The 27,642-nt window shown below is 40.5% G+C and overlaps 2 protein-coding genes across 2 annotated transcripts; both read left to right on the forward strand.

The window, feature by feature from the left end:
- Positions 1 to 805: 805 nt before the first annotated feature.
- Positions 806 to 16,925, forward strand: LOC129339702 (vomeronasal type-2 receptor 26-like). The gene is made up of 6 exons (XM_054994281.1): positions 806 to 1,020; positions 9,029 to 9,206; positions 10,215 to 11,066; positions 13,847 to 14,074; positions 14,959 to 15,085; positions 16,024 to 16,925. The coding sequence occupies exons 1-6, from the start codon at positions 806 to 808 to the stop codon at positions 16,923 to 16,925; spliced, it is 2,502 nt and encodes an 833-aa protein (XP_054850256.1).
- Positions 16,926 to 18,673: 1,748 nt separating this feature from the next.
- LOC129339703 (vomeronasal type-2 receptor 26-like) lies at positions 18,674 to 27,312 on the forward strand. Its single transcript, XM_054994283.1, has 6 exons — positions 18,674 to 18,801; positions 19,615 to 19,792; positions 22,624 to 23,478; positions 24,234 to 24,461; positions 25,453 to 25,579; positions 26,411 to 27,312. The coding sequence occupies exons 1-6, from the start codon at positions 18,758 to 18,760 to the stop codon at positions 27,310 to 27,312; spliced, it is 2,334 nt and encodes a 777-aa protein (XP_054850258.1). The 5' UTR covers positions 18,674 to 18,757.
- The last annotated feature ends 330 nt before the right edge of the window (positions 27,313 to 27,642 follow it).

The raw sequence follows: 27,642 nt of genomic DNA on the forward strand, positions 1-27,642 counted from the left end.
TGGTGATAGATCCCAGTTACCGCCTCTCATATAGCTGTCTTCCCTGCTTGCTAATTCCCCCCCCCCAATCATATTTATTGCAAGGAGCCCACTTCCGGTAACACCGCTGGGCTCTGGTCTCATTAGAGTCAAGCAGAACTACATTCACTTGACTGTAGCTAGCTTTAATTGGTTCAAATCAATAGATCAGGAACATTAAATAACAACCTTTTAACTCATGGTTCAATTTATTTATTGCATCTTCATTGCTGAAAGTGGGCAGATGTTTATTTGCATGCATGCATGCCTGAAAGAAGATAATTAATAGTTCATCAGATTGAGGGGAAAGGGGTAAATTAAGACCAATATTCAATTGTGAAGACTCTTTCAACAGGAATTTGTGAACAGCCCTGGTATACAATGGCAGTATTTTGATATACATTTAATAAACTTTTGAAGTTCCCCTCCTGTGCTCTTGTTGGAACTCTTTCAGCAGACAAGCGATCAACATGTTTCCTCCAGCAATATCACAGAGAATTCATCACTCCAAGCAAGTCATTATCTCTCTTGTAATTATCAAATTAACTATCATCATTATTCTTGGCCAGATCTCTGGGGCGTTCCCATGGTTTCTAGCAAAACTGAACCAAGAGTAAAAGATGATAATATCCTTTGTTGCAGTCAGAATTTGTGGTTCCATGTTTCTGATCACTGATACTCTATGTTATTAGCTGGCCATTCCATTTAGGCTGTGCTACTCGAGGACTCTTAAATGACCATTCAAGGATGTGCAAATTGGTGTCTAGAAGGGAGATTTTCATGCACGATGGTGACATTGAGGGTGGTGATGTTCCAGCTGCTTCCTCAGGTGGTCTGCAGTACGTCTTTTCAATGTTCTGTCAATGAACCTCTTCATATCTCTCACAAATATTATCAATCAGGAGATCTAATAATCGCTGGCATTATTTCCCAGATCTATATGCTATTCAACCCAATGGATTTTAAAAGGAACCCTGCTCTGGAATTAATTGAAGAACGTCTGTAAGGAGGCTTTGTTTTTACAAGTGGGGGGGGGACACCAGTCAATAATCTCAAACCCACAAATCCTGTCAACTGATTTTTTTTTTTGCTTCACTGTGGCATGAAATGACTGGCAGTACATTTTTCTTTAATTTTCTGTTTCTGATATATTGTTATTGTTATGCTTTAAATTCAGCAAGCTTTCGGCAAGAGTAGATGTGTATTCATAACTGAAATCTCCATTTCCCCCTTCAGATTGGTATATGAAAGACATTAAGTACCACAAGCCTGACCTGCATAGTCCAGGCAAGCCTGACCTCATCAGGCAAGCCTGACCTTGGAAGCTAAGCAAGGTTACCCTCAGTTAGTAACTGGATGGGAGACCACAAACAAAGACTTGGACTGTAGAGGCAAGCAACGGCAAACCACCTCTGTTAGTCTCTTGCCTTGAATACTGCGTGAGGGGTTGCTATAATTCAGCTATGACTTGACAGCACTCTCTGCCACCCAGTACCACAGCCTAGAATTTATCCCATAGTAAGTTTTGTTGGTGTTAAAGGGAAGTGGTTCTCTGTTTTGTGATGTCATGCCCTGAATTCCCCTGTTTGGATTTTTCTAAAAATCAGGGTATGTTCATTTCTCTAAAGAATAGGTAAATATCCTTTTGATCTGGACACTCCATGAGTCAGGTAGTAATTCGGTGAAACCTATCTGTCTCTACATTTTAAATTTACTTTTTCTAAGACAAACAGAATTGATTAGAAAGGTGGTTATCAATAAACATTTGAAGTCGAATTTGAATATTGTGCATTCGTGTATATATGTGTACTCTGCTGCTAACGAGTAATGTCTAAAGCAATGCTGGTATTGGGAGAGGTCAAAAATCTAGGTGTGCGCGTCTTAATAGTTCTTCAGTACTTCCCTGGAGTTGCACCACACAATCACATTTAATGTTTTTAATATATTTAGTGCCCTGATGTAGATGGCTCAGGTGGCCCAAACTCCTTAGATATTAGAAGTTAAGCAGTCAGCCCTGGTTAATACTTGGTTGGGAGACTGTCAGGGATATCCAGGGTTGTTTTGCAGAGTTATGCAATAGGAACCCATCTCTGTTCAACGCTTGCCTTGAAACTCCTCTGGGGTCACTCTAAGCTGAAACATTTAAAAAATTTTTAAAAACTGTTATTAAAATTGTTTTTAACTTCTTATAAACCCAACATTAAAGATCACAATAAAACCAGCTGCTGCAAGTTACAATATTAACATTCCTATGTTATATGTCTGTTGAGTCAATATGTCAGGTTATCTGCATGGATTCTTTCGATGTTACATGAGATTGGAAGCTTTATTTTGTTGTTGTTGTTTTTTTTTTAATAAAATTTTATTGGAATTAGAATAATATAATTTCACATTACAATCAATTCCCGTTTCCCAATTTCTAACCCCCTCCCTTTCCCCCCTTTTCTTTTGACTTCCAACAGTTTTCCAACCCTTTGTCCCTTTTCTCTTACTCATTTTAAATTCATCTATCTAACAAACATATACTTTCCCTTTGATCTAAGCAATAATTCTTTAACTATTTTTAATACTCTATACCTTATCTTTGAGTCCCTTCTTCCATATTAGACAAACAATTTGTCCCTTTTTAACATAATTTCATAGTTTCCTGGTTTCAAATATTTCTATAAACCATATACCATATAAACCATATAACCCATGCATTTGTATAAGTCAACCAATTTAACTTATATTCCGTATATTGCTTTGTATAACTATCCTCAAAAGTTATCAATCAATTTGATCCATATATTTCTTCAGGTAGGCTCATTCAGTTTAACCCTTTTTTGTCCCTTTTTTGTCCCTTTTTCCATTATATCATAATTTCCTGGTTTCAAATATTTCTATAAACCATATACCATATAAACCATATAATCCATACATTCATATAAGTCAACCAATTTAACTTATATTCTGTATATTACTTTTTCTACATATCTTGTCTTCATTCTACTTTAGTTATATTTAATTATATTATTAATTTCCTCTTTCTTTAATTATACATCTATATAACTATCGTCAAAAGTTATCAATCAATTTGATCCATATATTTCTTCAGGTAGACTTATTCAGTTTAACATGTTACACGTTTATACCAGAAACAATGTTAATTAGTCGGTCCTTATAGTTAATTATTTTCTATCCATTTTCTATATATTTTTCTATATATAACACTCTAACAAAATAGCTGCTTAGACATTTTCATTTCGCTCTCTACCCTCCGGTAAAGTCACCCCCCTCTACATTTTGTCATATTTCAGTAGTTCTCAAACTGCCACAGTTCTCTTCCCACCTCCCATTTCTTCAACACATATTGCTTCAGCTTCTCCCAGTCTGTGTTGAACTGTCCTGGGTCCAGATTTCTCAGTTTTCTTGTCATTTTGTCCATTTCGGCCATATACAGCAATTTGTAAGTCCAGTCCTCAATAGTTGGCACTTCTTGTACTTTCCATTTTTGCGCATACAAAAGTCTGGCTGCTGCTGTCATGTAAAATAACAGTGTTCTATATTGGGCTGGAATGTTCTCCATTCCCAGGTTCAGTAGCAGGAGTTCTGGGTTCTTATTAATTTGAAATTGTAGAATCTCACTTATTACTTTTATTATTTCTCCCCAGTACTGCCTGGCTACCTCACACGTCCACCACATATGGTACAAAGAGCCCTCATGTTTTTTACATTTCCAGCATTTATTAGAAGTGTTCAGATTCCCTAGCGCAATCTTCTTTGGTGTCATGTACCAACGATAGATCATTTTGTAAATGTTTTCTTTAATATTAGTACACGTTGTAATCTTCATTGTGTTTTTCCACAAGTGTTCCCATGCCTCCATTGTTATTTCTTTATTAAAGTTTATGGCCCACTTCACCATTTGTACTTTAACTATTTCATCTTCAGTATACCATTTCAACAGTACTTGGTATACCTTGGAAATTTCCTTCTTATCCTCTTTTAAAAGTGTCTGCTCTAGTTCCGAATTCTCTGTTCTTATGCCTCCCTTTGCACAATCCGAATTGTAGAGATCTCTGATCTGCCTATACTGGAACCAATCATAGTTGGGTGATAACTCGTCCTGTGTCTTTATTTTAAGTTTGGAAGATTCTATTTGGGTTATCTCCTTATATGTTAAACACTGTTGCTCAGTATAGACAGCTCTCGGATCTATTACTTCATACGGAACTACCCACATGGGGGTTCCTTCTTGTAGGAAGTCTCTATGCTTCTTCCAGGTTGCATATAGGCTTTTCCGTATGTAATGATGTAGGAACATAGAGTTCACTTTTACTTTGTCGTACCATAGGTATGCATGCCATCCGAATATTTTTTTATATCCCTCTAGGGCCAATAATTTCTTATTCTTCAACGTCATCCAATCTTTCAGCCACACTAGGCAAATTGCGTCATAGTAAAGTCTTAGATTGGGCAGTTGCATTCCGTCTCTTTGCTTTGCATCTTGTAAAACTTTCATTTTCACTCGAGGCTTCTTGCCTGCCCAAACAAAGTCTGATATTTTCCTCTGCCATTTTTCAAACTGCTTAGAGTCTCGGATAATTGGTATTGTCTGTAACAAAAACATTACTCTTGGTAACACATTCATCTTAACTGCTGCAATCCTTCCCAACCATGACAAATTCAATCTATTCCATTTGATCAAATCTTGCTCAATCTGAGTCCATAATTTTTCATAGTTGTTTTTGAATAGATCTATATTCTTTGCAGTCAGTTCAATTCCCAAATATTTCACCTTGGTTGTTACTTCACAGTCCGTTATTTCCATTAACAGTTGTTGTTTTTGCTTAGTCATATTTTTACATAATATCTTTGACTTCTTTTTGTTAATATAAAACCCTGCCAAATCTCCGAACTCTTTGATCTTCTCTATCACTTTTGGCATATTCTCCATTGGATCTTCCACAATTAACATTATGTCGTCCGCAAATGCTCTAACTTTATAAGAAAAGTCCTTTATTTTTATTCCGCGGATTTCTTCATCTTGTCGTATTTGTATCATCAGTATCTCCAGTACCAAAATGAATAACAGCGGAGACAACGGGCAACCTTGTCTTGTTCCTTTACTTATAGTCAGTTTCTTGGTAGTCTCATCGTTCACCACAATTGCTGCATTCTGGTCTCTGTAGATTTCTTTAACTGCTCTTATGAATTTTTCTCCCATTTGTAGCTTTTCCATAGTGGCAAACATAAAGTCCCAGTTCAAATTGTCAAACGCTTTTTCTGCATCAACAAAGAAGAAACCAACCTCTTTGTCACAACGCTTATCATAATACTCAATAGCATTGATCACTGTCCTTAAATTGTCTCTGATTTGTCTACCAGGTAAAAAACCTGCTTGTTCCTCCTCAATAATTTCCGAAAGCCACCCCTTCACTCTCTCTGCCAGTATCTTCGCAAAGATTTTATAATCATTGTTAAGTAAGGATATAGGCCTGTAGTTTTTCACATTAGTTAGATCTTGGCCCTCTTTGGGGATCAGTGAAATGTTGGCTTCCTTCCAGGTATCTGGAATCCGTTGATCCTTTAATACTCCATTGATCACTTCTTTTAGGAATGGTACCAGTTCGTTGGCCATTGTCTTATAAAATTTAGCTGTAAGTCCATCTGGCCCTGGTGCCTTTCCCAAATTTGTTGATTGTATTGCCATTTTTATTTCCTCATCCGTTACTTCATTGTTCAGTCTATCTCTCCACGCTTCCGAGATTACTGGGAGCTTCATTTTCTCCAAATATGTCGCTATTGATTCTTTATTCACCTCTTTCTTATTATACAATTTAGCATAAAATTTATAGAAGGCTCTACTAATGGATGTCTGTTCCAAATACGTTTTGTTATCTTCACATATTTTGTTTATTATTTTCTTTTCCTTTCTCTTTTTCAATTGCCATGCCAAATATTTCCCAGGTTTGTTTGCACCTTCAAACCCTTTTTGATTCAGTCTTTTGAGATTCCACTCCAATTCTTTATTATTCATTGCTGTCAGCTGTTCTTGTAATATTTTAATGTCCTGGTAAATTTTCTTTTTCCCTGGTCTCTTCTTTAACTGTATTTCTTTGGCTTTTATTTTTTCCATAATCTCCTGTCTCTTCTCCTCTTTCTTTTTTCTGGCTCTTCCATTTAAATCCATTAGTATGCCCCTAATTACCGCCTTGTAGGTGTCCCAAACCTTGTTGGTTGGTACTTCTTTATTCATGTTGTATTGTATGAAGAATTTTGTCTCTCTTCTCAGCATCTCCATATTCTCTCCCTCTTGAAGTAAGTCCTCATTTATTCTCCATCCTTTCCTTTTGCTCCTTCTCCCCAATTTCCACATAATTGGATTATGATCCGAGCCTACCATCGGCATTATTTCCACTTCCTTAGTCCATAACGCTAAGTCTTTTGAGGCCCAGATCATATCAATTCTCGATAGTGTAAAGTGTCTTGCGGAGTAGAACGTAAATTGTCTGCTTTTCGGGTTTTGTCTTCTCCATACATCTTCTAAGGTTTCCTGTTGTATCAGTTCAAAAAACAACTTTGGTAGCAATCCTCTTTTCTTTTGTGCAGTTGATGATTTTTTGTCTAAATCCAGATTTGTCACTCCATTGAAGTCTCCAGCAAGTATTATCTGATCATATGAAAGTTCATCTAGTTGCTTCCTTAAGTCCTCAAAGAAGCTTTCTTTTGCTCCATTAGGTGCATAAATTCCAACTACCAGCACTCTCTTTAAATTCCATACGCATTCCACTGCTATAAATCTGGCTTCCACATCTTTCATTACAAACTTTGGCTGCAGCTCCTCTTTAATATAAAGCACTACTCCTCTTTTTTTCTTATTGGAGGCCGCTGCAAAATCATTGCCCATTTTTTTTTATTTTAAATACTTTACATCTTGTTTTCGAATATGGGTCTCTTGCAAACAAACAATATCACATTTTTGTTTTAATAGCCAGTGAAAGATGCTTTTTCTCTTATTCGGTGAGTTAAGTCCATTTACATTCCAAGATATAACTTTACACTCCATACTCATAATCTTGTTGCTGGTAAGTCCTTTTCATTGTCTCTTATAAATCGCTCCATCTCTCGTTCCGATCTGATGCGTCTTTTGGCCCCTCCAAATTCAAAGGACACTCCTTCTGGTAGTTCCCATCTGTACCTGATTTTCATGTCCTTCAAAATCTGAATTAGCGCCTTATATTTTTTCCGGTCCAATAACACCGATCTGGGTATTTCCTTCATAATGATAATCATCTTGCCGTCAATCTCCAATGGATCTTGAAACTGTTTAGTCACAATCTTCTCTTTCATATTTCGGGTAGTAAATTGCACAATCACATCTCTTGGTAGTTTCCTCTGGGTCGCAATTCTTGAATTTACACGATATACCACGTCCAGGATAGCCACAACTTCCTCCTCCTCCTTCCCCAGGTATTCAGCTAACACCTCCGTCATCTGTTCTTGCGCTGTTTTTCCTTCCACTTCCGGCAAACCACGAAATCTTAGCTGCTTCTCCATGTGTTTGCTTTCCGCAACCGCCATTCTCCCCCTCATCAGCCTCATCTCTGTTTGTTGCGTGTCAGCTAAATTCTCCACTGCGCCTTCTACTACTTTAACTCTCTGCTGTGTTCCTTGCAATTCATTTTGCATTATTTCCATACCTTTCTTTACTTCTGACAGCTCACTTTTCACTGTCTGTTTGACCTCTTTGATCAGCTCCGGTTTCATGTCCTTAAGTTCTTTAATCACTTCTAAGAGTTTTTTGTCTAGGTTCTCTATTGCCGATTGCCACTCTTTTTTCGACATCGTGGGGCTTGCCTTGGCTCGCTCCCACGAGTCCGCCCTCTTCCTTAACTCCGTGGCGTGAAATTAAGTGTCTTTTTAATTTTTAATTTAAATGTCCCAGTCTTTTTGCAAAGAAAAAACTTTTAGAAAATCCAAAATGTCGGGCGTCTTTTCTCTATGGTTCTTCTATGATTTTTGTAATCCAAGATGGCTTACTTCCTCTTCCGCTGAAGCCGCGGCTTTTCCCCTTTCAAAGATGGCGATTCCCTTCTTCCTGCCCTCCGGCAGGGGCCGCTTCTCTCCAGCAACTCTATTGTTATTACGTACTTCCTGTCTCCCGACTTCCCGCAGTAGCTCTCGCGATGGCAGGATTTTCTCACAGCTCCATAACCGCAAGTATTCAAAACAATAGTCCAAATTCTTTAATAACTTCTTTAAACTTAGCCTTTTTTCTGTTTCGACTCTTGCCGAGTCTTCTCCTCGTTATAATTAGCCTGTTGCAGTTTTAAAATCTACTTTTAATCTTCTTTACTTTTAACAATCTGTCCCGTATCAGAAGATAGTGATCTTTACCTTCCCATTCACTTTCCGTGGGTTGTAATCACTGTTTCAATCTTCGTTTCCCTCCACTCCTCTTTCCCCTATTGAAGCTTGGGTACGTAGGTCTTATGCCAACCGCATTGGCCCCGAAACTGCCGCAGAGATCTTTGCCGACCTGTCACAGGGTGGGACCTCAAGGGTCGTAAGGGGGCCCGTCGCATAGAGCCCCCCTTCGCCCGAGATCAACGCGCCCTGAGGTCTTGAGCGTTCTTTGCCTGCTCTCCGCCTGAGAGCAGTCGGCCGCGGGCTATTTTGCCCCCGCCGGCCGGTTAAAATGGCAGTCCGGTCAGCTCCGCAGTTGGAGCTGCGTCAGACCTCCATGAATCCCAAACCGGAAGTCGGAAGCTTTATTTTGTTGTTGATTGTTCAGGAGGATAAGATGTAGCATGAGGAAGTCAGCTTAAACTTGACGGCACATCACATACACACATTTATTACACAGACATTTAACTGATCCCCTGTTGTCAGTATGCAATTTTCATTGCAGGATATTAACTCAGATTTACCAGCACATCCTGGCCTTGGCATTCGCTGTTCAAGAGATCAATGAAAATCCCCAGATCTTACCCAACATCACTCTGGGATTTCAAATTTTGAATAGCCGTTTCAGTGCAAGATGGACATATGTTGCCTCAATGGAACTTCTTTCTACATGGGGCCAATTCATCCCTAACTACAGATGTGGCATCCAGAGCAATCCAGTAGCAGTGATAGGGGGACCAAACTCAAATGTCTGTCTCAACATGGCAACCATTCTGAGCATCTACAAGATTCCACAGGTAAGGTGGAACATGGAAAGGTGACAAGCCTCTTGCATCTCTCCAGCCTTTTAGAAGTGTGTCACTGAACAGCCTTCTTGCTAAGAACATCATAAGTCAAGTCCAAAGAATGAGAGAATTTCATGGTGTGCACAAACATTTAGCCTGCCATACCTTGGCCGTTTCCACACGGCTTACCTTTGCTCGGAACGACCTGGAACATTGCGCAAAAAACACGGAAGATCACATTTTCTCATGTGAGAAAATGCGATCTTCCGCATTTTTTGTGCCATGTTCCGGGTCGTTTCGAGCAAAGGTAAGCCATGTGGAAACGGCCCTTGTCAAGCACAGGTACAAAGAATGCAACCATGATGAACTTTATACATATGAAAATAATCATATCAAAATTTTATCTTGTCTATAAATAATGTGTATTGTATATAATCTTTCCTGGACGTATCGTATGTTTTGTTGTCTGAAGGAGCAATTGTGACTTTCTTATAATACATTTATGAATATATAAGATTTTTGTATCCATAATGATTTATATAGGATATCGTGACACATTATTTATAGACAAGTTTTGATATGATTTTTTCACATGTAGTAAGTTCATCATGGTTCTGTTCTTTGAACCTGAGGTTCTTTTACCATGATTATACCTATAATATGATTTACCTCATATTATACCTTGTCAAGCATCGAATAGTAGTGTATAAATCAATATATTTTCCCATGTCTTACACTGCAACCCCAGGCAAAGTTACACCCTTCTAAGTCTATTGATGTCAACAGGCTTAGAATGGAGTAACTCAGCTTAGGTTTCCAATGTAAGACTTGGAAATTCCATCATATTCACAGGAACAGAGAAAAAGATTTAACCTTTCATGCTTGTGCAAATGAGTGGAAGGCACAAATTATGCAGCATAGATCTTAGACGCCATTCATTGACAAGCATCACCCTCTGGCAAAGAGAACACTACTCACATACACACATCTGTTCTCCTCTTATTTTATAATTTTATTTAGTTCATGTATGGCTCGGCTCCAGTAATAAACCAGGAAACCCAAGGAGTTTTCTTTCACCGGATGCTCCCTGGAGGGTCCTATCAGAGTATGGCAATTCTCCGGTTACTGCTGCATTTTGGGTGGATGTGGATTGGGGTGATTTCTCAGGATGAAGACAATGCGGAGAACTATATAGACAATATGTTTTTCACACTTTCCCAAAATGGTATCTGCTTTGGCTTCATAGCGACATTCCCCAGGTCATCCTTTTCCAATGACATATCTGAAATGTGGACTGGGGGACTTGAAATGTTCAAAGTTGCCATGAAAAGTTCCGTTAATGTTTTGGTCATACACGGTGAAATCCAGACCATGATGATTTTGAGACTGTTGCTTAAGGTTTCAAAGTATGATGACAAATTAGTCAACACAAAGATATGGGTTATGACAGCGCAGATGGATTTCACATCATTTGCCTTTCAAGGAAGTTGGGATATTCACTTCATTCATGGTGCGCTATCCTTGGCAATTCACTCGAAGGACCCATTAGGATTCCAAAAATTTCTTCAGCTCAGAAACCCAGTTTCCACAAAAGAAGATGCTTTCATCCAGGGTTTCTGGGAACAGGCATTTAATTGCTTCTTTGATGAACCCACCAGAGATGAGTTTGGTAAAATCTGCACTGGACAGGAAAAGCTAGAGACTCTTTCTGGATCCATATTTGAAAAGAGCATGACTGGCCACAGTTACAGCATCTACAATGCCATTTATACTGTGGCACATGCATTACAAGCCATGCAGTCTTCCAAATTCCAAAATGGAGCAACAGAGCATAGAGGAAGACCAACATTTCTGAATCAGGAACTGTGGCAGGTAATGTCTTCAGGACACTAAGACAAGCGAGCTGCCATTTTCTGTGACTATAAGATGGACTGCTTAGAAAGGATCTTAGTAGCAAGATTATAATTCTAGCTTCTAAATGCTAGATCTGTTATTCCTTCTTGTGACAGGTAGAACTAAGAAAGGTGTCCCAGAGACAAAACAGCCAATGAGAGCATTTCTCTGGATGCACCAATGGGATATCCTGGGTGAAATAGGAGCTGAAGTGAGATGGGGAAGACAAAGATAGTTTAGGTTTTACAGACTAACAGTGCAATCCTATGGAGAGTTACTCCAGTCTAAGCCCATTGGGTTTAGACTGGAGTAACTCTCCATAGGATTGTACTGTGAGACTATGTAAGAGTTGAGGGGCTAGGCTTACAGGACAGAATGTAAAGCAAAGATCTGAGAGCCTTGCTACAAGTGACATTTTACATGTGAAGGACACGTGATCATTTTCGCAAGTCTTTCTGGGAACTGAAGTCCCTCTCCCCCACCCCTTTCCCTTCTGTTCCTTCCCCTCTCTGTTAGAATTGCTGCCTGAAGAGACAGAGAAAGCCTACGGCAACAGCAGCTTTTGCAAATTGTCTTGCTCAGGAGGGGGAATGCTCTGGAATGCTCTGGAGAAAGCTGACATGTCGGTGAAGTCCTAGTGTCCTTCCCCTCTCTGTTAGAATCGCTGCCTGAAAAGCCAGAGAAAGCCTGCGGCAAAAGCAGCTTTTGCAAATCGTTCCTCCAGTCACAAGCATGCTCTCAACGATCTTTGGGGGTGGGCATCTGCAACTTTCTCCCTTCCCTGGGTGTCCTGCTCAGCTTCACCGACATGTCAGCTTTCTCCAGAGCATTCCCCCCCCCCCACCCAGAGCAAGACGATTTGCAAAAGCTGCTGTTGCCGTAAGCTTTCTCTGGCTCTTCAGGCAGCGATTCTAACAGAGAGGGGAAGGAACAGAAGGAAAAGGGGTGGGGGAGAGGGACTTCAGTTCCCAGAAAGACTTGTGAAAATGATCAAGTGTCCTTCACGTGTAAAATGTCACTTGTAGCAAGGCTTTGAGGCAATATCAGATCTGTGGTTAAGTTTCCTTGTAACTGCACTAAATTTTACAGTAGGTCAGTGGATTTTTACATTTTCAACGGTCTCAGGCTAGATTAACTCCACATAATAATGCATTGTTGCACATGCCCTGGTTACATCAAGTTTAAATTACTGCAATGCATGGTAGTCGGGGATGCCCCTCAAAAAATGTTTGGAAACTTCAGTTGGCGCAGAATGTTGCAGCCAGGACATTGACTGGAGTGAGTCAGCGGGATCATCAGATCATGTTGGACTAGGATCAAATCTTCACTCTTTTGTGGAACTTAGGCCAGCAATACTCTCTCAGCCTAACCCACCTTACAGAGTTGTTGTGAGGATAAAAGGGAAGAGAAGAGAATGAAGTAATCCACTATGGGTCCCCACTAGGCAGAAGTAAAATAAATAAAATAAAAATGTACTGGGTTCCAGTCTATTTCTGGGCTCAGTTCTAGGTGATGGTACCTTTAAAGTTGCCATCTTCCTCCAGCGGGTGAAGACTTTTGGGTTTTGTCTGGCAATCCCAAAGTGTCCCCTCCTTCTCACCCTTTGTTTTAATTGTCATTTTTATGACTGAGTTGGCTTGCTGGCCCTAAATGAAGGCAGAAAGTCCAGGTATAATTTTGGTCAATAAATAATAAAATAAAATTGTTAAGCAGCAATCACATACTAGCCATGAATGAAGATGTGTTTTGTATTTCCTCTTTTTTCTTTTAACTCTGGATTTTCATATTCATTAATAATTCATTATATACTGCTCTTCTAGACAGATTAGTGCCCTACCCCGAGTGGTGAAGAAGTTAGTGTTATTATTATCCCCACAATACAGCTGGGGAGCTGGGGCTGAGAGGAGTGGCTTACCAAAGGCCACCTACTGAGCTCATGGCAGTATTGAGATTCAAAACAGAAGAGTGCTGATTCACAACCTAACCGCTTAACCACTGTGCTACAGCAGCTAGTATGCCTCTGGTCAAGGTCTTCATTTGCAGTGATCTGTTAAGTCTGGTGTTGCTATTCTGGAAAGTATGGGATGGATCCAAAGTTTAGGTTCTTTTAATGCTGCTGCCTTCCTTTGGAGTTAAGAAGCCTTCACCTTTAAGATCATACCTCATCTACTGTAGTAACAATCACTATTAGTGGAGTGGAATCTTACTATATACCTATTACTATATGCCTATTACTATATACCTATTACTATAAACCTATTACTATATAGGTTTGTCACTCCCTCAGTTGGAGTAGGATATCACTTACCCCCAGGTTTCAATACCCAGCACTGCTCCAAGCAGCTGGAATTGAGCCTGGATGTTTTTTTTTAAAGTGACATTGGATTAATCACTATGGCACTTCCACGGGAAAAAAGAATGTGACATAGGGTAGCTCTAGGAATCACCAGAAACTCTATGGTAGTTCCTGGTGATTCCTAGAGTTATTCTATGTTACTTCTGTGGTTTTCCTAGAAGTGATGTAGGGGCACAGTCAATGCCTCGCACACTCCCATTCACCTACCCCATCCTCCTACCAGTTACCAGGCAAACTCTGGCAACCCTATTATTATTCTTTATTAATATTAATAATACATAGTGTTTAAAGAAGCACCAAGTAAAGTCCTCAAATTATAATTTTGTGTGTGTGTGTGTGTAAAGAGACAGCAGCAGAGAAAGGGGGATACAGGGATACATCCTAATGGGTTTTTTTTATTTAGCTCCACCACTTTCTAAGAAATATCACATTTAACAATGGCGCTGCAGAAGAAGTTTCTTTTGATCAAAATGGAGACATAACAGCTGGATTTGATATCATAAACTGGATCACATTCCCAAACCAGTCCTTTCTTAGGGTAAAAATTGGAAGGATAGACCCGAAGGTTCCTCCAGATAAAATGTTCACCATCTATGAAGATGCCATTGCTTGGCCCAGCTGGTTTAACCAGGTACGATCTGTGCGAATTTTAGAATGCATCAGACCATTTCATCAGTCTTTAAAATGCAGTTCACTTTTGAGAAACTGACAGGGCAATTCTAGCCAGTGCTTCACTGGCAGAGTTGCAGCAGTATTGTGGGTTCTATGGAATCCGCACTGCTGAGATCCCTTCCCTTGCCTCCCCAAGCCCTGCCTTCCCTTGGCTCCACCTCCAAACCTTCAGGAACTTCCCAAACAAGAATTGGCCATCTAAGTAAATCCCTAGCTACCTTGTGCCACCATTTGAACATCTGCATTGTACTCTGTGGGGCTGTTGTTGATAGGCAATGTATCACTGCACATGTTTGGTGTGGGCAAGAAAAATTAAGGTATGACTTATGCTTCTCTTCATCTTGCAGTCAAGGTGGGATTGAGCAAATGTTAGCAAAAGGGCAGCTTTTTAGGGAACCTACACAATGTGTGTGTAGTAGTAGTAGTAGTAGTAGTAGTAGTAGTAGTAGTAGTAGTAGTAGTAGTAGTAAAGTAATAATATTCCATTTATGTACCATCCTTCAGGACAACCTAACACCCTCTCAGAGTATTTTACAAAGTGTGTTATTATAATCCTCCCAACAATCACCCTGTGAGGTGGGTGAGGCTGAGAGAGCTCTGAGAGAGCTGTGACTGACCCAAGGTCACCCTGCTGGCTTCAAGCAGAGGAGTGGGGAATTAAACCCAATTCTCCAGATTTGAGTCCTGCCACTCTTAACCACTGCACCATATATGATATACTGCTCAGAATTTCAACAAACCCTTGTTTAAACCATTTTTAGTTCTCATTTCTAGCTCAAGCTATCTCACTCTCAACATGTATTTTTGAATATTAAAACATTCTTCCCTCTCATTTGTGGACAGACACAACCACTTTCTCTATGCAATGCCAATTGGCATTCAGGTTATAGAAGAACAAGGAAGGAAGGAAAGCCATTTTGTTGCTATGATTGCCTCCCATGCCCACCAGGGAAGATATCACACCAAGAAGGTAAGCAGTATTTGTGATCCAGCATTTTGATTAGAGACATTCATTTCATTAATGTTTTAAAAAATATGATGGCTTATCAGAATATATTCTAATAGAAGCACTTACGTTGATGTACTCTTCTTATTACAAGATCTCTAGTTAAAATGGAGATAGTATGGTGACAAGGTTTTGAAATCAAGGGAGAGGAAACCACATAAGAAGAGTGGTCCATCTAGTCCAACATCCTGTCTCACACAATGGCAAGCAGTCACTCTAGAGAGTCATCAACAGGCCATAGAGGGTGAGGCCTTCACTTGAAGTTGCCTCTTGATACTGATATTCAGAGGTTCATGGTCCCTAAGTTTAGTCATCTGTGGTGGAACTGATAATCCTTGGTTCCTATAAAGCTTAAGTTGTGTCATTCCTAGGAATGATTTCTTGACAATATGATTGTTTCAGGTAGAAAGCCATGTTGGTCTGCAGTAGAAAAGCAGCATTTGAGGGCCGAGCTACACATGACGAATGACACTTGAATGGTAAGTGGATTGAGTGGAGGGCAAGTGAACAGGGAGAAATACACTTGCCGTTCAAGTGTCATTCATCATGTGTAGCTTGGCCTTGAGTCCAACGGCACCTTAGAGCCCAACGAGTGCAATGCTTTGCAGAAATATTCCGTCTTAAATCCATTGAAGTGCATGGACCTAGACTGGAGTAATTCTGCATAGGATTGCACTGTTATTGCAGAAGCTTTTGGAGGCAAAGGTCCCTTTTTATCTGAAGAAGAAGGTGCCACTGGACTTAAATCCTTGCCAATATGGTTGTATAAGAAAGCTGCTAAATTATCTTTTAAATTTTAACCAAGCAACTCTTTTTCAGACTTTTGTAACACTGAGGCTTGAGGAGTGCAACACCCTATACTTAGAACTGCAATTTACTGAATAACGTGGTTTCTTTTTTAGACATGAATGAGTGTATTCAATGCCCAGAAGGTCAGTATACAAATGAAGACCAGAATTCATGCCTTCCAAAACATGTAAGCTTCTTGTCCTATGAAGAGCCTTTGGGGGCCAGTTTGGCTATTTGTGCTCTTTCTCTTTCTTTTGTCACAGTTTGGGTACTTGGAACGTTCATTAAGCACAAGGACACTCCCATAGTCAAAGCCAACAATGAAAATCTCACCTTCATTCTTCTTCTCTCCCTCCTGTTCTCCTTTCTTTGTGTGTTCCTTTTCATTGGGCAACCTCATAAAGTGACATGTCTCTTGCGTCAAATAGCTTTTGGCATCATCTTTTCGGTGGCTGTTTCTTCCGTGCTGGCCAAAACCATCATTGTGGTTCTAGCATTCATGGCCACAAAGCCGGGATCCAGAATGAGAAAATGGGTGGGGAAAAGGCTGGCCAGCTCCATCATGATTGCCTGCGTCCTCATTCAAGCCACGATTTGTATTGTGTGGTTAGCAACCTCTCCTCCATTCCCAGATTTTGATATGCACTTGCTGACCAAAGAAATCATATTGGAATGCAATGAAGGCTCTCTCACAATGTTGTACTGCATCTTGAGCTTTCTAGGCTTCCTGGCCATGCTTAGCTTCCTTGTGGCTTTCTTAGCCAGGAGGTTACCCGGCAGCTTCAATGAAGCCAAGTTCATCACCTTCAGCATGCTGGTCTTTTGCAGTGTTTGGGCGTCCTTTATTCCAACCTATTTCAGCACAAGAGGAAAGTACCTGGTGGCTGTGGAAATATTTTCTATCTTGGCTTCCAGTGCTGGGATTCTGTGTTGCATCTTTTCTCCCAAATGCTACATTATTGTGCTCAGGCCTGATCTGAACAAAAGAGAGCAGCTAATAAAGAGGAAAAAATAAAATTAAAAATGTGTCTTGTGCTGTTGGCTGTGAATGAAACATTTTATCATGAAGTCCAATTTTGGCATTTAGGGACTTGCTGATAAAAACAGGGTACTAGTGTTCTTATGGCAATGGTGGCGTTACCCTAATAGGGGATCTCCTTGTGAGATGGGGGAATTAACATTAAAGGAGATGCAACAAGAGCGGGCAACCGGGAAATCTCCACCAAGATTGTTTTCTTAGAGAAATCTCAAATTAAAAGGCAGATGTTTTACAGGAAAGGTGGACAGCCCAACTATAGTGCAAAATGTACCCTGGAGCAAAACTGACATCTTTCCCCCCAAAACAGTGGCTTAATGGAGGTAAGACAATAAATTAGGAAAAGTATGATATGACCACCTGGGCTGGACTATAGGTAAAAATATAGCTTGATGACCTGGTAAGTATTGGATAGGAAGGATATAAGATGTGCTGAAAAGCCTGAATAGGTAAGTGGGAAAGGAAAGGTGAAGGAAGGCATTAATGAGATTAGGTGGGGAGGTGTCCTCCAGGAAACCTCATCATCTCTTCTGCTCTCCAGGGTGTGGGGGCTGTCAGTCATTCCTCTATGACTCGGGCTTGGCCACTTTCTACTTTCCTGGCCAGCTGGTATCCGCTCTGCCTGGGGACAGGCAGTGTCTGGGACTTCTGGCAAGAGGTTTATGATAGTTCATATCCATAAACTGTCCTTCTAGGGTGAGGGAGAGGTCTGACTGCTAACAGTGGTACTGAAGTGTCAGACATTGCAGGAGGTCATATTGTTCAGTGAAGCGATCTTTATCCAGTTCTTCAATAGAATCACCAGTCTGGAGAGCCCATCATTCATTGCTACTCAGATCCATGTGTTTTCAAAGCAATACCCTTTAAAAAAGTATTCCTCATTCCACTGAGGAAGATTTCCATATTTAATTGACTGGCTGTTCAGCAGGAAGATTCAGATAAAATGAGAAGTGTGTCTATATCACTTCTTTCTGGGGTTTGTGTGTGTGTTTCTATTGGGCTAATTTAGGAACAGAACTTGTAACACAACTAAGTTACATCTCTTTGTCAAAACCGTCCAATATTCAGACAATAAACAAGATTTGTTCCACTAAACACACCAGTGCGACATAACATGAACTTATAGCAGATAACGTCTTTGAATTCAGATGGTTGTTGCTTAACAGAACTTTGTGGGGATCTAAGTCCAACTTTTATGCTCCAGCTCTACCAAGTGCCATGTCTTTCAATGCAGTCCAAATAGGCACCAGAGAATCCACTCTTCAGCTGAGGCTTACAGAACACATTTGCTGAACTGCAGTAAACATGTTTTCTTCTGAAATGTCACGGAGAACTCATCAGTCTGAATTTCTGATCATCCCCTCTGCAATTATCTCTTTCGCCATGATTAATTCTGTAACTTCTCCAATTCCCTGGGAAGTTCCAGCAGCCCAAAACCATGTGATAGATGCTACTAATATTCATTGTGGCCCTCCGTACTGAGGCTGGTGGCTGATGAGTCTCTGTATGTCTGAATGCTGGCCACTGCTTGACTTTAAACCAACGGTCATTTATGTAAGCCTGTGCTTTCAATGGATACTCAAATAACAATGTGGCAGCAGGTGAACTGGTGTCCAGAAGAAAGATTGTCAAGCAAGATATTGGTATTTGTGGTGTTAGGATTAACGCTTCTTCCCCAGACAGTGTGTGGTGTCCCTATTCATCAGTGCACCACCCATGATCCTCTACCAATCCTTCACAAATATTATCAGCCGGGGGACTTCATCATAGCTGGCATTATTTCTCAGATCTACATCTCTTTTGATCAGTTAATGTTCAAGAATGATCCTTCTCTGAAAGCAGCTGGTGAGAACTTGTAAGTAGTAGGGTTTTAGGGTTGAATGAATGTCTGTCGTTGAGATCTGTTTTTTTTTCCCCATCGTTTTATTTCTCGTTCTTTTCACAACTCATTGTGAACTTTTGGTTACATGCATTTTAGATACACTTTATGCATATTTTGCATATGTTACTTTGTGCACAAACAAAATAGTTTGCCTTATAAACATCCAGTAAATAAATAGACAAACAATAACATATAGCAAATTTAATAAATAAAGTTTGTCAGAAGATGAGCATTCCTTCCTTTCCAACCCAAGATGACCAATGTTTAACAGATCAAATAGGCTTGTAAGCACTTGGCTGAGAGGGATGCCAGGATACAATCCAACATTTCTTCAATGCATTTATACAACACATAAAGACAAGAGAGATAAGTCCATCAAACAAAGCCAAGTCAAGCGAAAGAAATAAAACAATGCCTGTGTTGTGCATAATTCATGGGTGGTAGCTGATAGCTGGTACTAGACTAGTTTGGGGTGGAGGAATTTTAAAAATCTGGATGTGCTTTTCAGTGAAATTATCCACTTCTCTTTACTGGGGTAAAGGTATTATTATTTATTTAATTTATTAGAGTGCAATGTTGCATGCAGGCATACATTAAACAGAAAAGTAGCTATATTTTGAAGCTCATGTGTAATACATACAAATTGTGACACAATATATTACGTCCTTGCAGCGTAATGACTCAGAATTATCAACACATCCTAGCTTTGGTATTTGCTGTTCAGGAGATCAATGAAAACCCCCAGCTCTTACCCAACATCACCCTTGGCTTCAACATCTATAACAGCTATTTTAGTGCCAGCAGGACCTATCAAACATCAATGGAAGTTCTCTCCACACGGGGGAGATTCATCCCAAACTACAAGTGTGACACTCACAACAATCTGCTAGCTGTCATTGGGGGACCTAGTGAGAGTGTCTTTCACCACATGGCAACCATTCTGCTAACCTACAAGATTCCCCAGGTAGGATTTTTACATAGAGCTTGGGGTACTATTTCCCCTTCCTCTTGACTTTCAGACTAGACATAGCAATAGCAATAGATTTATATACTGCCCTTCAGGACAACTTAATGCCCACTCAGAGCAGCTTACAAAGTGTGTTATTATTATCCTCATGACGATCACCCTGTGAGCTGGGTGAGGTTGAGAGAGTTCTGAGAAGCTGGGAAGCTGTGACTGACCCAAGATTGCTCAGCCAGCTTCTCCAGTTCTCCAGATTGAAGTCCTGCCGCTCTTAACCACAACACCAAACTGGCTTCATGGCCTCTATGCCTTTTAGAGTTGGCTTTCCAAGTAGAAAGCAGCAAAATGTAAACAGAGGCATGCCTTTCATCTATTTAAAGGCCAACTGTAATTCTAGGAAAAGATTCCTTTTGAGCCATTTGAGACTATGAAATAAAACAATTAATATAATTGTTTAAATGCATGTAGCTTCCACAGAAGAATGAAAAACATGCAAGAAGCTTCTTTATACTGAGCATTGGCCTGTCAAGGTCAATATTGTCTACTTTGACTGGCAGTGGCTCTACAGTGTCCCTGTTCTTTTACTATCTGTTCCTTTTTAAGCAGAGATGCCAACTGTTAAACCTGGGAACTTCTACATTCAAGCAACTGTGCCATGAGTCCACTCCTACCATGTCCATATTCCTCTCAAGTCACCTTGATTTAAGGAATATTTCTATTAGTGATGCTGATGACATTCTAATTGGCTTCATGCCAATCAGTTGTGAGGCTCTGGATGACTGTAACGGGATTTCCCCACCATTGCTCTTTTTCTGCCACCTTTCTTCCAGAATAAACTGGCAGCTGGGCATCGGAAATGGCAGCAGAAAGGCCATCACACCCTGATGCTGTCTGGTGGAATACTTAGATAATGTTTTCATGCCCCTCAACAGAGCTTCAACAGAGAGCCAGTTTGGTGTGGTGGTTAAAAGTGGCAGGACTGTAATCCGGAGAGCCAGGTTTGATTCCCCACTCTGCAGCCAGCTGGGTGACAAGCTGTTAAACTAAAGCAGTCAGCTGATAATCAAGACAGTCCCAGCTGTGATGCTCTGAACTACACCCAGGTGGCTACATCTATATTTCTAGAAGAATACTGGAAGGGTGGTGTTTAATGCACCTCTGCCAAGGCTTCTAAAAGTTGGTCCATGGCATCACACTAAAAGATAAACCCATACTAGAAAAACAGGAATGAGATACACTACAAAAAATCACAATTGTTGTTTCACATTTGACTGGTATGCTTATCTCACGTTTTGCAAACTAACAGTGTAATCCTAAAATGAGTTACTCCAACCTAAGCCCATTGATTTTAATTTCAGTCTCAGAGCTCTCTCAGCCCCACCTGCCTCACAGGGTGATTGTCATGTCAGTTTACACACTTTGTAAACTGCTCCAAGTGGACAATAAGTTGTTCTGAATGCTATTATTAGATTCAAAGGAGGGAGCTAGGAAAGCTGTGCTGTCTCAGTAAGGTAATGAACAACTTGTTCATGGCTATGTGTGTGTGTGTGATGCCCTCAAGTCACAGCTGACTTATGGCAACCCCTGGTGGGGTTTTCATGGCAAGAGGCTAGCAGAGGTGGTTTGCCATTGCCTGCCTCTGCAGCCCTGGTCTTTGTTGAAGGTCTCCCATCCAATTACTAACCAAGGCCGACCCTGCTTAGTTTCTGAGATCAGGGCATTCACAGCCATAAGGGAGAACCATGTATTGGGTCCTCTGGCTTAGTTCTGTAGCATTGTGTTATGACATGGGAGTTATTAACCAGTCCTCTCTCAATACCAATGATCTTACATTTAGTTCAATAGGACTTGTAGCAAAGCCTTAAGACCTATGCAGGAGCTGGTGAATTTTTGTCCTTTCCAAGGCACAGATATTCTTCTTGGATTCACACCTACACGTCAAACATTTCATGCAAAGGGATCTTAGGAATAACATAATATATCTAAGTTTTCTAGATGGCCATTTGACAGCAATGTTTATTCTGTGAACCTAGGCAGATCATGAGAGGGAGGGCAGGAAGGGTTACACTAGTGCTTAGTTCTATGGCCCCTTCTTACACACCCAGGGTAAAGTTGATCACCACTTTGGGGACAGGAAGCAATTTTCTCCAGGCCAGTTTGGCCAAAGATCCTTTAGGTTTGTTGCCATCTTCTAGGCATGGAACAGAAGTCATTGGAGGTGTAGGAGGGGAGGTAGTTGTTAATTTCCAGCATTGTGCAGGGGGTTGGACTAGATGACCCCAGAAGTACCTTCCAACTCTATGATTCTATGATTCTATTCTATTAATATTCATTGTCCATGGTTTTCAGTTGTCCTGCAGTTAAATATTATCTATCAGGTTTAACAGAATTAATAATAATAATAAAGTATGAATCCCAACTTCTGTATAATTACTGATTGATGTCACAAACTTAAACCATAATTAGGCATTAAATACAATGAGCTGTTCTTTTGGGGAGAAAGAATGAAGAGTTCTCTTGTGTTACCAAAAAAAGTCTATTCTGAGGCAGGGTCATGTAAATTTGCATTTACAAAAGTTATATGGAATGGGGCTATAGTAAGGATGGAGTGAAATTAGGGGATATTGAGTGAAAAGGATGTTTGGATGATTCAACCCAGAGTCTGGAAACAACGTGTGAAATTTAGGAACTGTATCATAACTCTGTCTCTGTCTCTGTCTCTGTCTCTGTCTCTGTCTCTGTCTCTCTCTCTCTCTCTCTCACACACACACACACACTTTTAATTCAGTCATGATTATTTGAATCTCCTTTCTCCCTTTTTATTTTCTTAGGTTACATATGCTTGTGCTCCAGTTAAGAATGACCAAGCCCATGCTGTCTTCTTTCATCAGATGTTTCCAAATGGGGCTTATCAATATATGGGGATTCTCCAATTACTGCTCCATTTCAGGTGGACATGGATCGGGGTGATTTATGCTGATGATGACAATGGAGAGAGTTTTGTTCATGATGTACTTCCAATATTTTCCCAGAGAGATCTTTGTTTTGACTTCATAGAACGATTCCCCAGAATAACTTTTTTCAATGAGATTGATGAAATGCTGTCAGAAGGCTTAAAAATAACCAGTACTGCAACAAAAAGCTCTGCAGATGTGATACTCATACATGGTGGAAGTCATACCATGATGGTGATGAGAACTTTGCTGCACTTCTCAGCATTTGAGGATATACCTGTAAAGACAAAGGTTTGGATTATGACAGCCCAGATGGAGTTCACATCACTTGATTTTCAAAGAGGGTGGGACATAAACTTCATACATGGTGCAATCTCTTTCTCTGTTCCTTCCAAGAAATTACTAGGATTTCAGAAATTTATTCAGATGCGAAACCCTACACTGGAGAATGAAGACCACTTCATCAAGGACTTCTGGGAAAATGCATTTGCCTGTTCTTTTCCCAAATCCATAACAGATAAGAATAGTGTGCAATGTTGTACTGGAAAAGAGAAATTAGAGAATCTTCCCAAGTCTGTTTTTGAAATGAGCATGACCGGACACAGCAACAGTGTCTATAATGCTGCCTACGCCATAGCATATGCTTTACAGGCCATGCATTTAGTAAGATTCAAGCACCCATTAATGGGGAGCACACAGAGAGAGAAGCTTAGGAATCAAAAGCCATGGCAGGTAACATCTGAGTACACCAATGCCAGAAAGCACATCATAAATGCGGATGTATTAGCATGCCCATAGACTGCAGAGAAAGATGCATCTTGGAGAAGGCTGGAGTTTTGATTAGGTCTGCCTTAGTTTCAGTTTGACAGTTATCTGGTGCTCCTGAAAAAATGCATACTGTATGAGATTAGTTTGATCATAGTTGATGACTCCAACTTAGTATACCCAGTCATCTTGTTTTATATGCACCTTGGTAAGGGAGAATGAGCATTTATTTATTTAACGATGAATATGTCATTTTTTCCCCTCCAACATATATCCCAATGCAAAATACAATGCCTACTTGGTATTCATTTCTATACTTTCTATCTAAGAGCCCTGTAGCACAGAGTGGTAAGCTGCAGTACTGTAGCCCAAGCTCTGCTCATCATCTGAGTTTGATCCTGGTAGAAGCCAGGTTCAGGAAGCCAGCTCAAGACTGACTCAGCCTTCCATCCTTCCGAGGTCGGTAAAATGAGTACCCAGTTTCCTGGCCGTAAAGTGTAGATGACTGGGGAAGGCAATGGCAAACCATCCTGTAACAAAAAGTCTGCCAAGAAAACATTGTGATGCGACGTCCCCCCATGGGTCAGTAATGACCCAGGGTTTGCACAGGGAACTACCTTGACCTACCTTGACCTATCTTCTATCTATCTCTGTTTTTGCCCTGTTTTGTATGTACACCCTTTTCTACAGCCTTATGCTTGTTTTTTCTCTCCCTTATTTAGCTCCACAAGTTTGTCAAGAGTGTCTCATTTAATAACAGTGCTGGAGAAAAGATCACCTTCAACCAAGATGGGGAGTTAATAGCTGGATTTGATGTTATCAATTGGGTCACATTCCCAAACCAGTCCTTTCTTAGAGTCAAGGTTGGAAATATAGATCCCAAAGCTCCCTTAGACAAAGTGCTCACAATCAACGAAGTGGCTATCATATGGCCCAGCAGGTTCAACCAGGTGAGGCCCATGTTTTGAAGAAGTTTCCAAAGTTTTTTTCACTATTCAAAAAAGTGGTCCAATGTTCATATGCTGAACACATACATTCCTATGTATTGTTAATGATTTTAGTCCATGAAAGAGCCCAAAATCTTTATCTGACAAAACATTTTTGGATTTAGGGATGCTTTTGAATTCCTCACTTGTCTGTCAGTCCATCATCATCCCTCCCTTCCACCTGCCCACCCACCCGCCCGCCAGCTATAAAATCATAGAATATATGTACATAATACAGTCCTACCTACAAAAAAACCCCCAGACAGTTAAATTTGGTTAGAAATGAACATCATAAGTTTGTCATTCCGATTCATCATGATTCTGATCTCACAGATGAACCATTTAAAGAGAAATCTATTAAGAAACTGCCAAAGCCAAAGACCGGAATTGATAACATAGGGAAATTATATATTGCTTTAGACATATAGGGTATGGGCAAAAGACACCAGGAGTGGAAGTTCTGATTTATTTATTTATTTGCAATCAAGTCACTGCACCTAACGGAGACCTCTGCTGAGATTGTAAAGGCAAGATAGATTCAGAGATGGTTTGCCATTGCTCTGGCCTTCCTTGGAGGTCTCCCATCCAAATTCTGACCAGGGTTGAAACTGCTTAGCTTCTGACATCTGATGATCTGGCTACCTGGATATTTCAAGGCAAAAGTCCCAATATTCCAGTGATGAATATTAAGTACTAGATATATTCACCATTATACTACAGCAGAAGCAATACAACTCTAAAAATTGGAATGGCCGTTGAAATACAAACCTCAATGCATCTGAAAAAGAACACTTTGATTCTCAAAAGCTTATACCCTGGAAATCTTGTTGATCACTAAGGAGCCACTGGACTCAAATTCTGCTGTTCTACTGCACATCAAAATGGCTACCCACCTGAAGATCTCAATGCATATGTTTTGAACAATAAAATACTCTTCTCTTTCCTTTGTGGACAGATGCTGCCCCTTTCTGTGTGTAACGACCCTTGCCTTTTGGGTTATAGCAGGGCAAAGAAAGAAGGGAAGCCATTTTGCTGCTATGATTGTGTTCTTTGTCCAGAAGGGAAGATTTCAGACCAGATAGGTAAGAGATATTACATACAGAATGTATGGAAACTGTAACCTGGATCATGAACATTAAGGCATATAGACACTCATGTCCTTAATGTTTAAAAATGTTGTTCACAGTTCAATTATGATGGCAGTTGCTAATAAGAAGATAAACAGTGCAATCCTAAGAAGAGTTACTCCAATCTAAGCCCATGGAAATCAATGGACTTAGACTGGAGTAACCCTTCTTAGAATTGCACTGAAAGGCTGAATCCACACACCTGTGAAGCGTCCCGGCGTTGCACTAAATGTTTGCTAAACACCCAGAAGTGTAGCGTCTTTCTAGCGCTACACTTTCTAGCGTGATTCAGAAATCGCTACACTTTGGGGTGTTTAGTGAAAAGTTAGCACAACACCGGGACGCTCCGCGGGTGTGTGGATTCAGCCAAAGTTTGACATGGGCACTGAAGTAAGTGCAATGTGGTGCACAGCATTTCCTGTGATGGAAACAAATGAGCAGATTGGCCATTAAGGCTCACTGGGAAGTCCTGGAGTGGTGATGGATGACCCGAGGCAGCACCCCCCACATTGGATCCAGCTGAATCCCCAGGGGCCACCACACACCAGAGCCACTTAATCCAAAAGAGTCACTTTCACTGATTTAATTGAGATTCCCTGGTCAAACTGGCTAACTAGATTGCTTCTGCACACACATCGAGTGTGACTTTCTCCAAATATAATTGTATGAATAGACTGCAAATCCCCCCTTCAGATTTCAAACCTTCAGCCCCCATTCAAAGCTAAGGTTTAATTATTGAGCTGCACGTAACTCTGTCTTACCCAGCAACCTACATTTCATTTTCAGACATGGATTACTGTTTTCAGTGTCCAGAAGATCATTATCCAAACAATGACCAGAATGCATGCCTTCCAAAAGGCATAAGTTTCCTGTCCTACGAAGAGCCTTTAGGGGTCAGTTTGGCTATTTTTGCTCTTTCCTTTTCTTTCGTCACAGCTTTGGTGTTAGGAAATTTTGTGAAGTACCAGAACACACCTATAGTCAAGGCCAACAACCGGAGCCTCTCCTACATTCTCCTTGTTTCTCTCTTCCTATGCTTTCTTTGTGCTTTGATCTTCCTTGGGCGACCTGAGAAGGTGACGTGCCTCATCCGTCAAACTGCATTTGGCATCATTTTCTCCATGGCTGTTTCTTGTGTGTTGGCCAAAACCACCACTGTGATTCTAGCTTTCATGACAACCAATCCAGGATCCAAGATAAGGAAATGGATTAGGAGAAGACTGGCAAACTTTATCATCATTTCCTGCTCCCTCATTCAAGCTACTCTTTGTACTGTGTGGCTTGCAACTTTTCCTCCATTCCCAGATTTTGATATGGATTCAGTAACCAGAGAAATCATTGTGGAATGCAATGAAGGGTCGGTCGTCATGTTTTATTGTGTCCTGGGCTTTATGGGGTTCCTGGCAGTTGTGAGCTTCACTGTGGCTTTCCTAGCCAGGAAGTTACCAGATAGTTTCCATGAAACTAAACCAATCACTTTCAGCATGTTGGTTTTCTGCAGTGTTTGGATGACCTTTGTTCCAACCTATGTGAGTGCCAAGGGGAAATACACAGTGGCTGTAGAAGTCTTCTCCATCTTGGCTTCCAGCGCTGGCTTATTGGGATGTATCTTTTTCCCCAAATGCTACATCATTGTGCTGAGGCCTGATATGAACAAGAGGGAGCAACTAATAAGGAGGAAAAAATGAAGAATATGTTTGTTTACTGCTGCAGGAACACACATGCCAAGAACTGTTAAGGCCATAACTTAGAAACAACCAGAAATAAAGTGGAGCCAAAAGACTACTACCCCAACTTCCAGTCTTAAAATGTCTAAAAAATATTGCTCAGCCCCTTAAAAGACAACTAGTTAATGACATATTTTTCTATAGGGAGGGTTGGCAGGAAAACGTGCAGAAAAGCCTGCTGAGGGGAGTCCATACCTGCTTACATAGCTGTGCAAAGCACCCTCAACCACCAGGTGCCCTGCCACACAAGGCAAAATAATGGACCTATATCGATCCAGAATTTTTTGTCTC

This window comes from Eublepharis macularius, chromosome 12, assembly GCF_028583425.1.
Source record: "Eublepharis macularius isolate TG4126 chromosome 12, MPM_Emac_v1.0, whole genome shotgun sequence".
NCBI lineage: Eukaryota > Metazoa > Chordata > Lepidosauria > Squamata > Eublepharidae > Eublepharis > Eublepharis macularius.

Coding starts and splice junctions, on each gene's coding strand:
- LOC129339702 (XM_054994281.1), top strand. CDS start 806: ATGGTGACATTGAGGGTGGTGATGTTCCAGCTGCTTCCTCAGGTGGTC. Junction 1,021..9,028: donor GAATTAATTGAAGAACGTCT/GTAAGGAGGCTT, acceptor AATTTTGAATAG/CCGTTTCAGTGCAAGATGGA. Junction 15,086..16,023: donor GAAGATATCACACCAAGAAG/GTAAGCAGTATT, acceptor TTTCTTTTTTAG/ACATGAATGAGTGTATTCAA.
- LOC129339703 (XM_054994283.1), top strand. CDS start 18,758: ATGTTCAAGAATGATCCTTCTCTGAAAGCAGCTGGTGAGAACTT. Junction 18,802..19,614: donor AAAGCAGCTGGTGAGAACTT/GTAAGTAGTAGG, acceptor CATCTATAACAG/CTATTTTAGTGCCAGCAGGA. Junction 25,580..26,410: donor GAAGATTTCAGACCAGATAG/GTAAGAGATATT, acceptor TTTCATTTTCAG/ACATGGATTACTGTTTTCAG.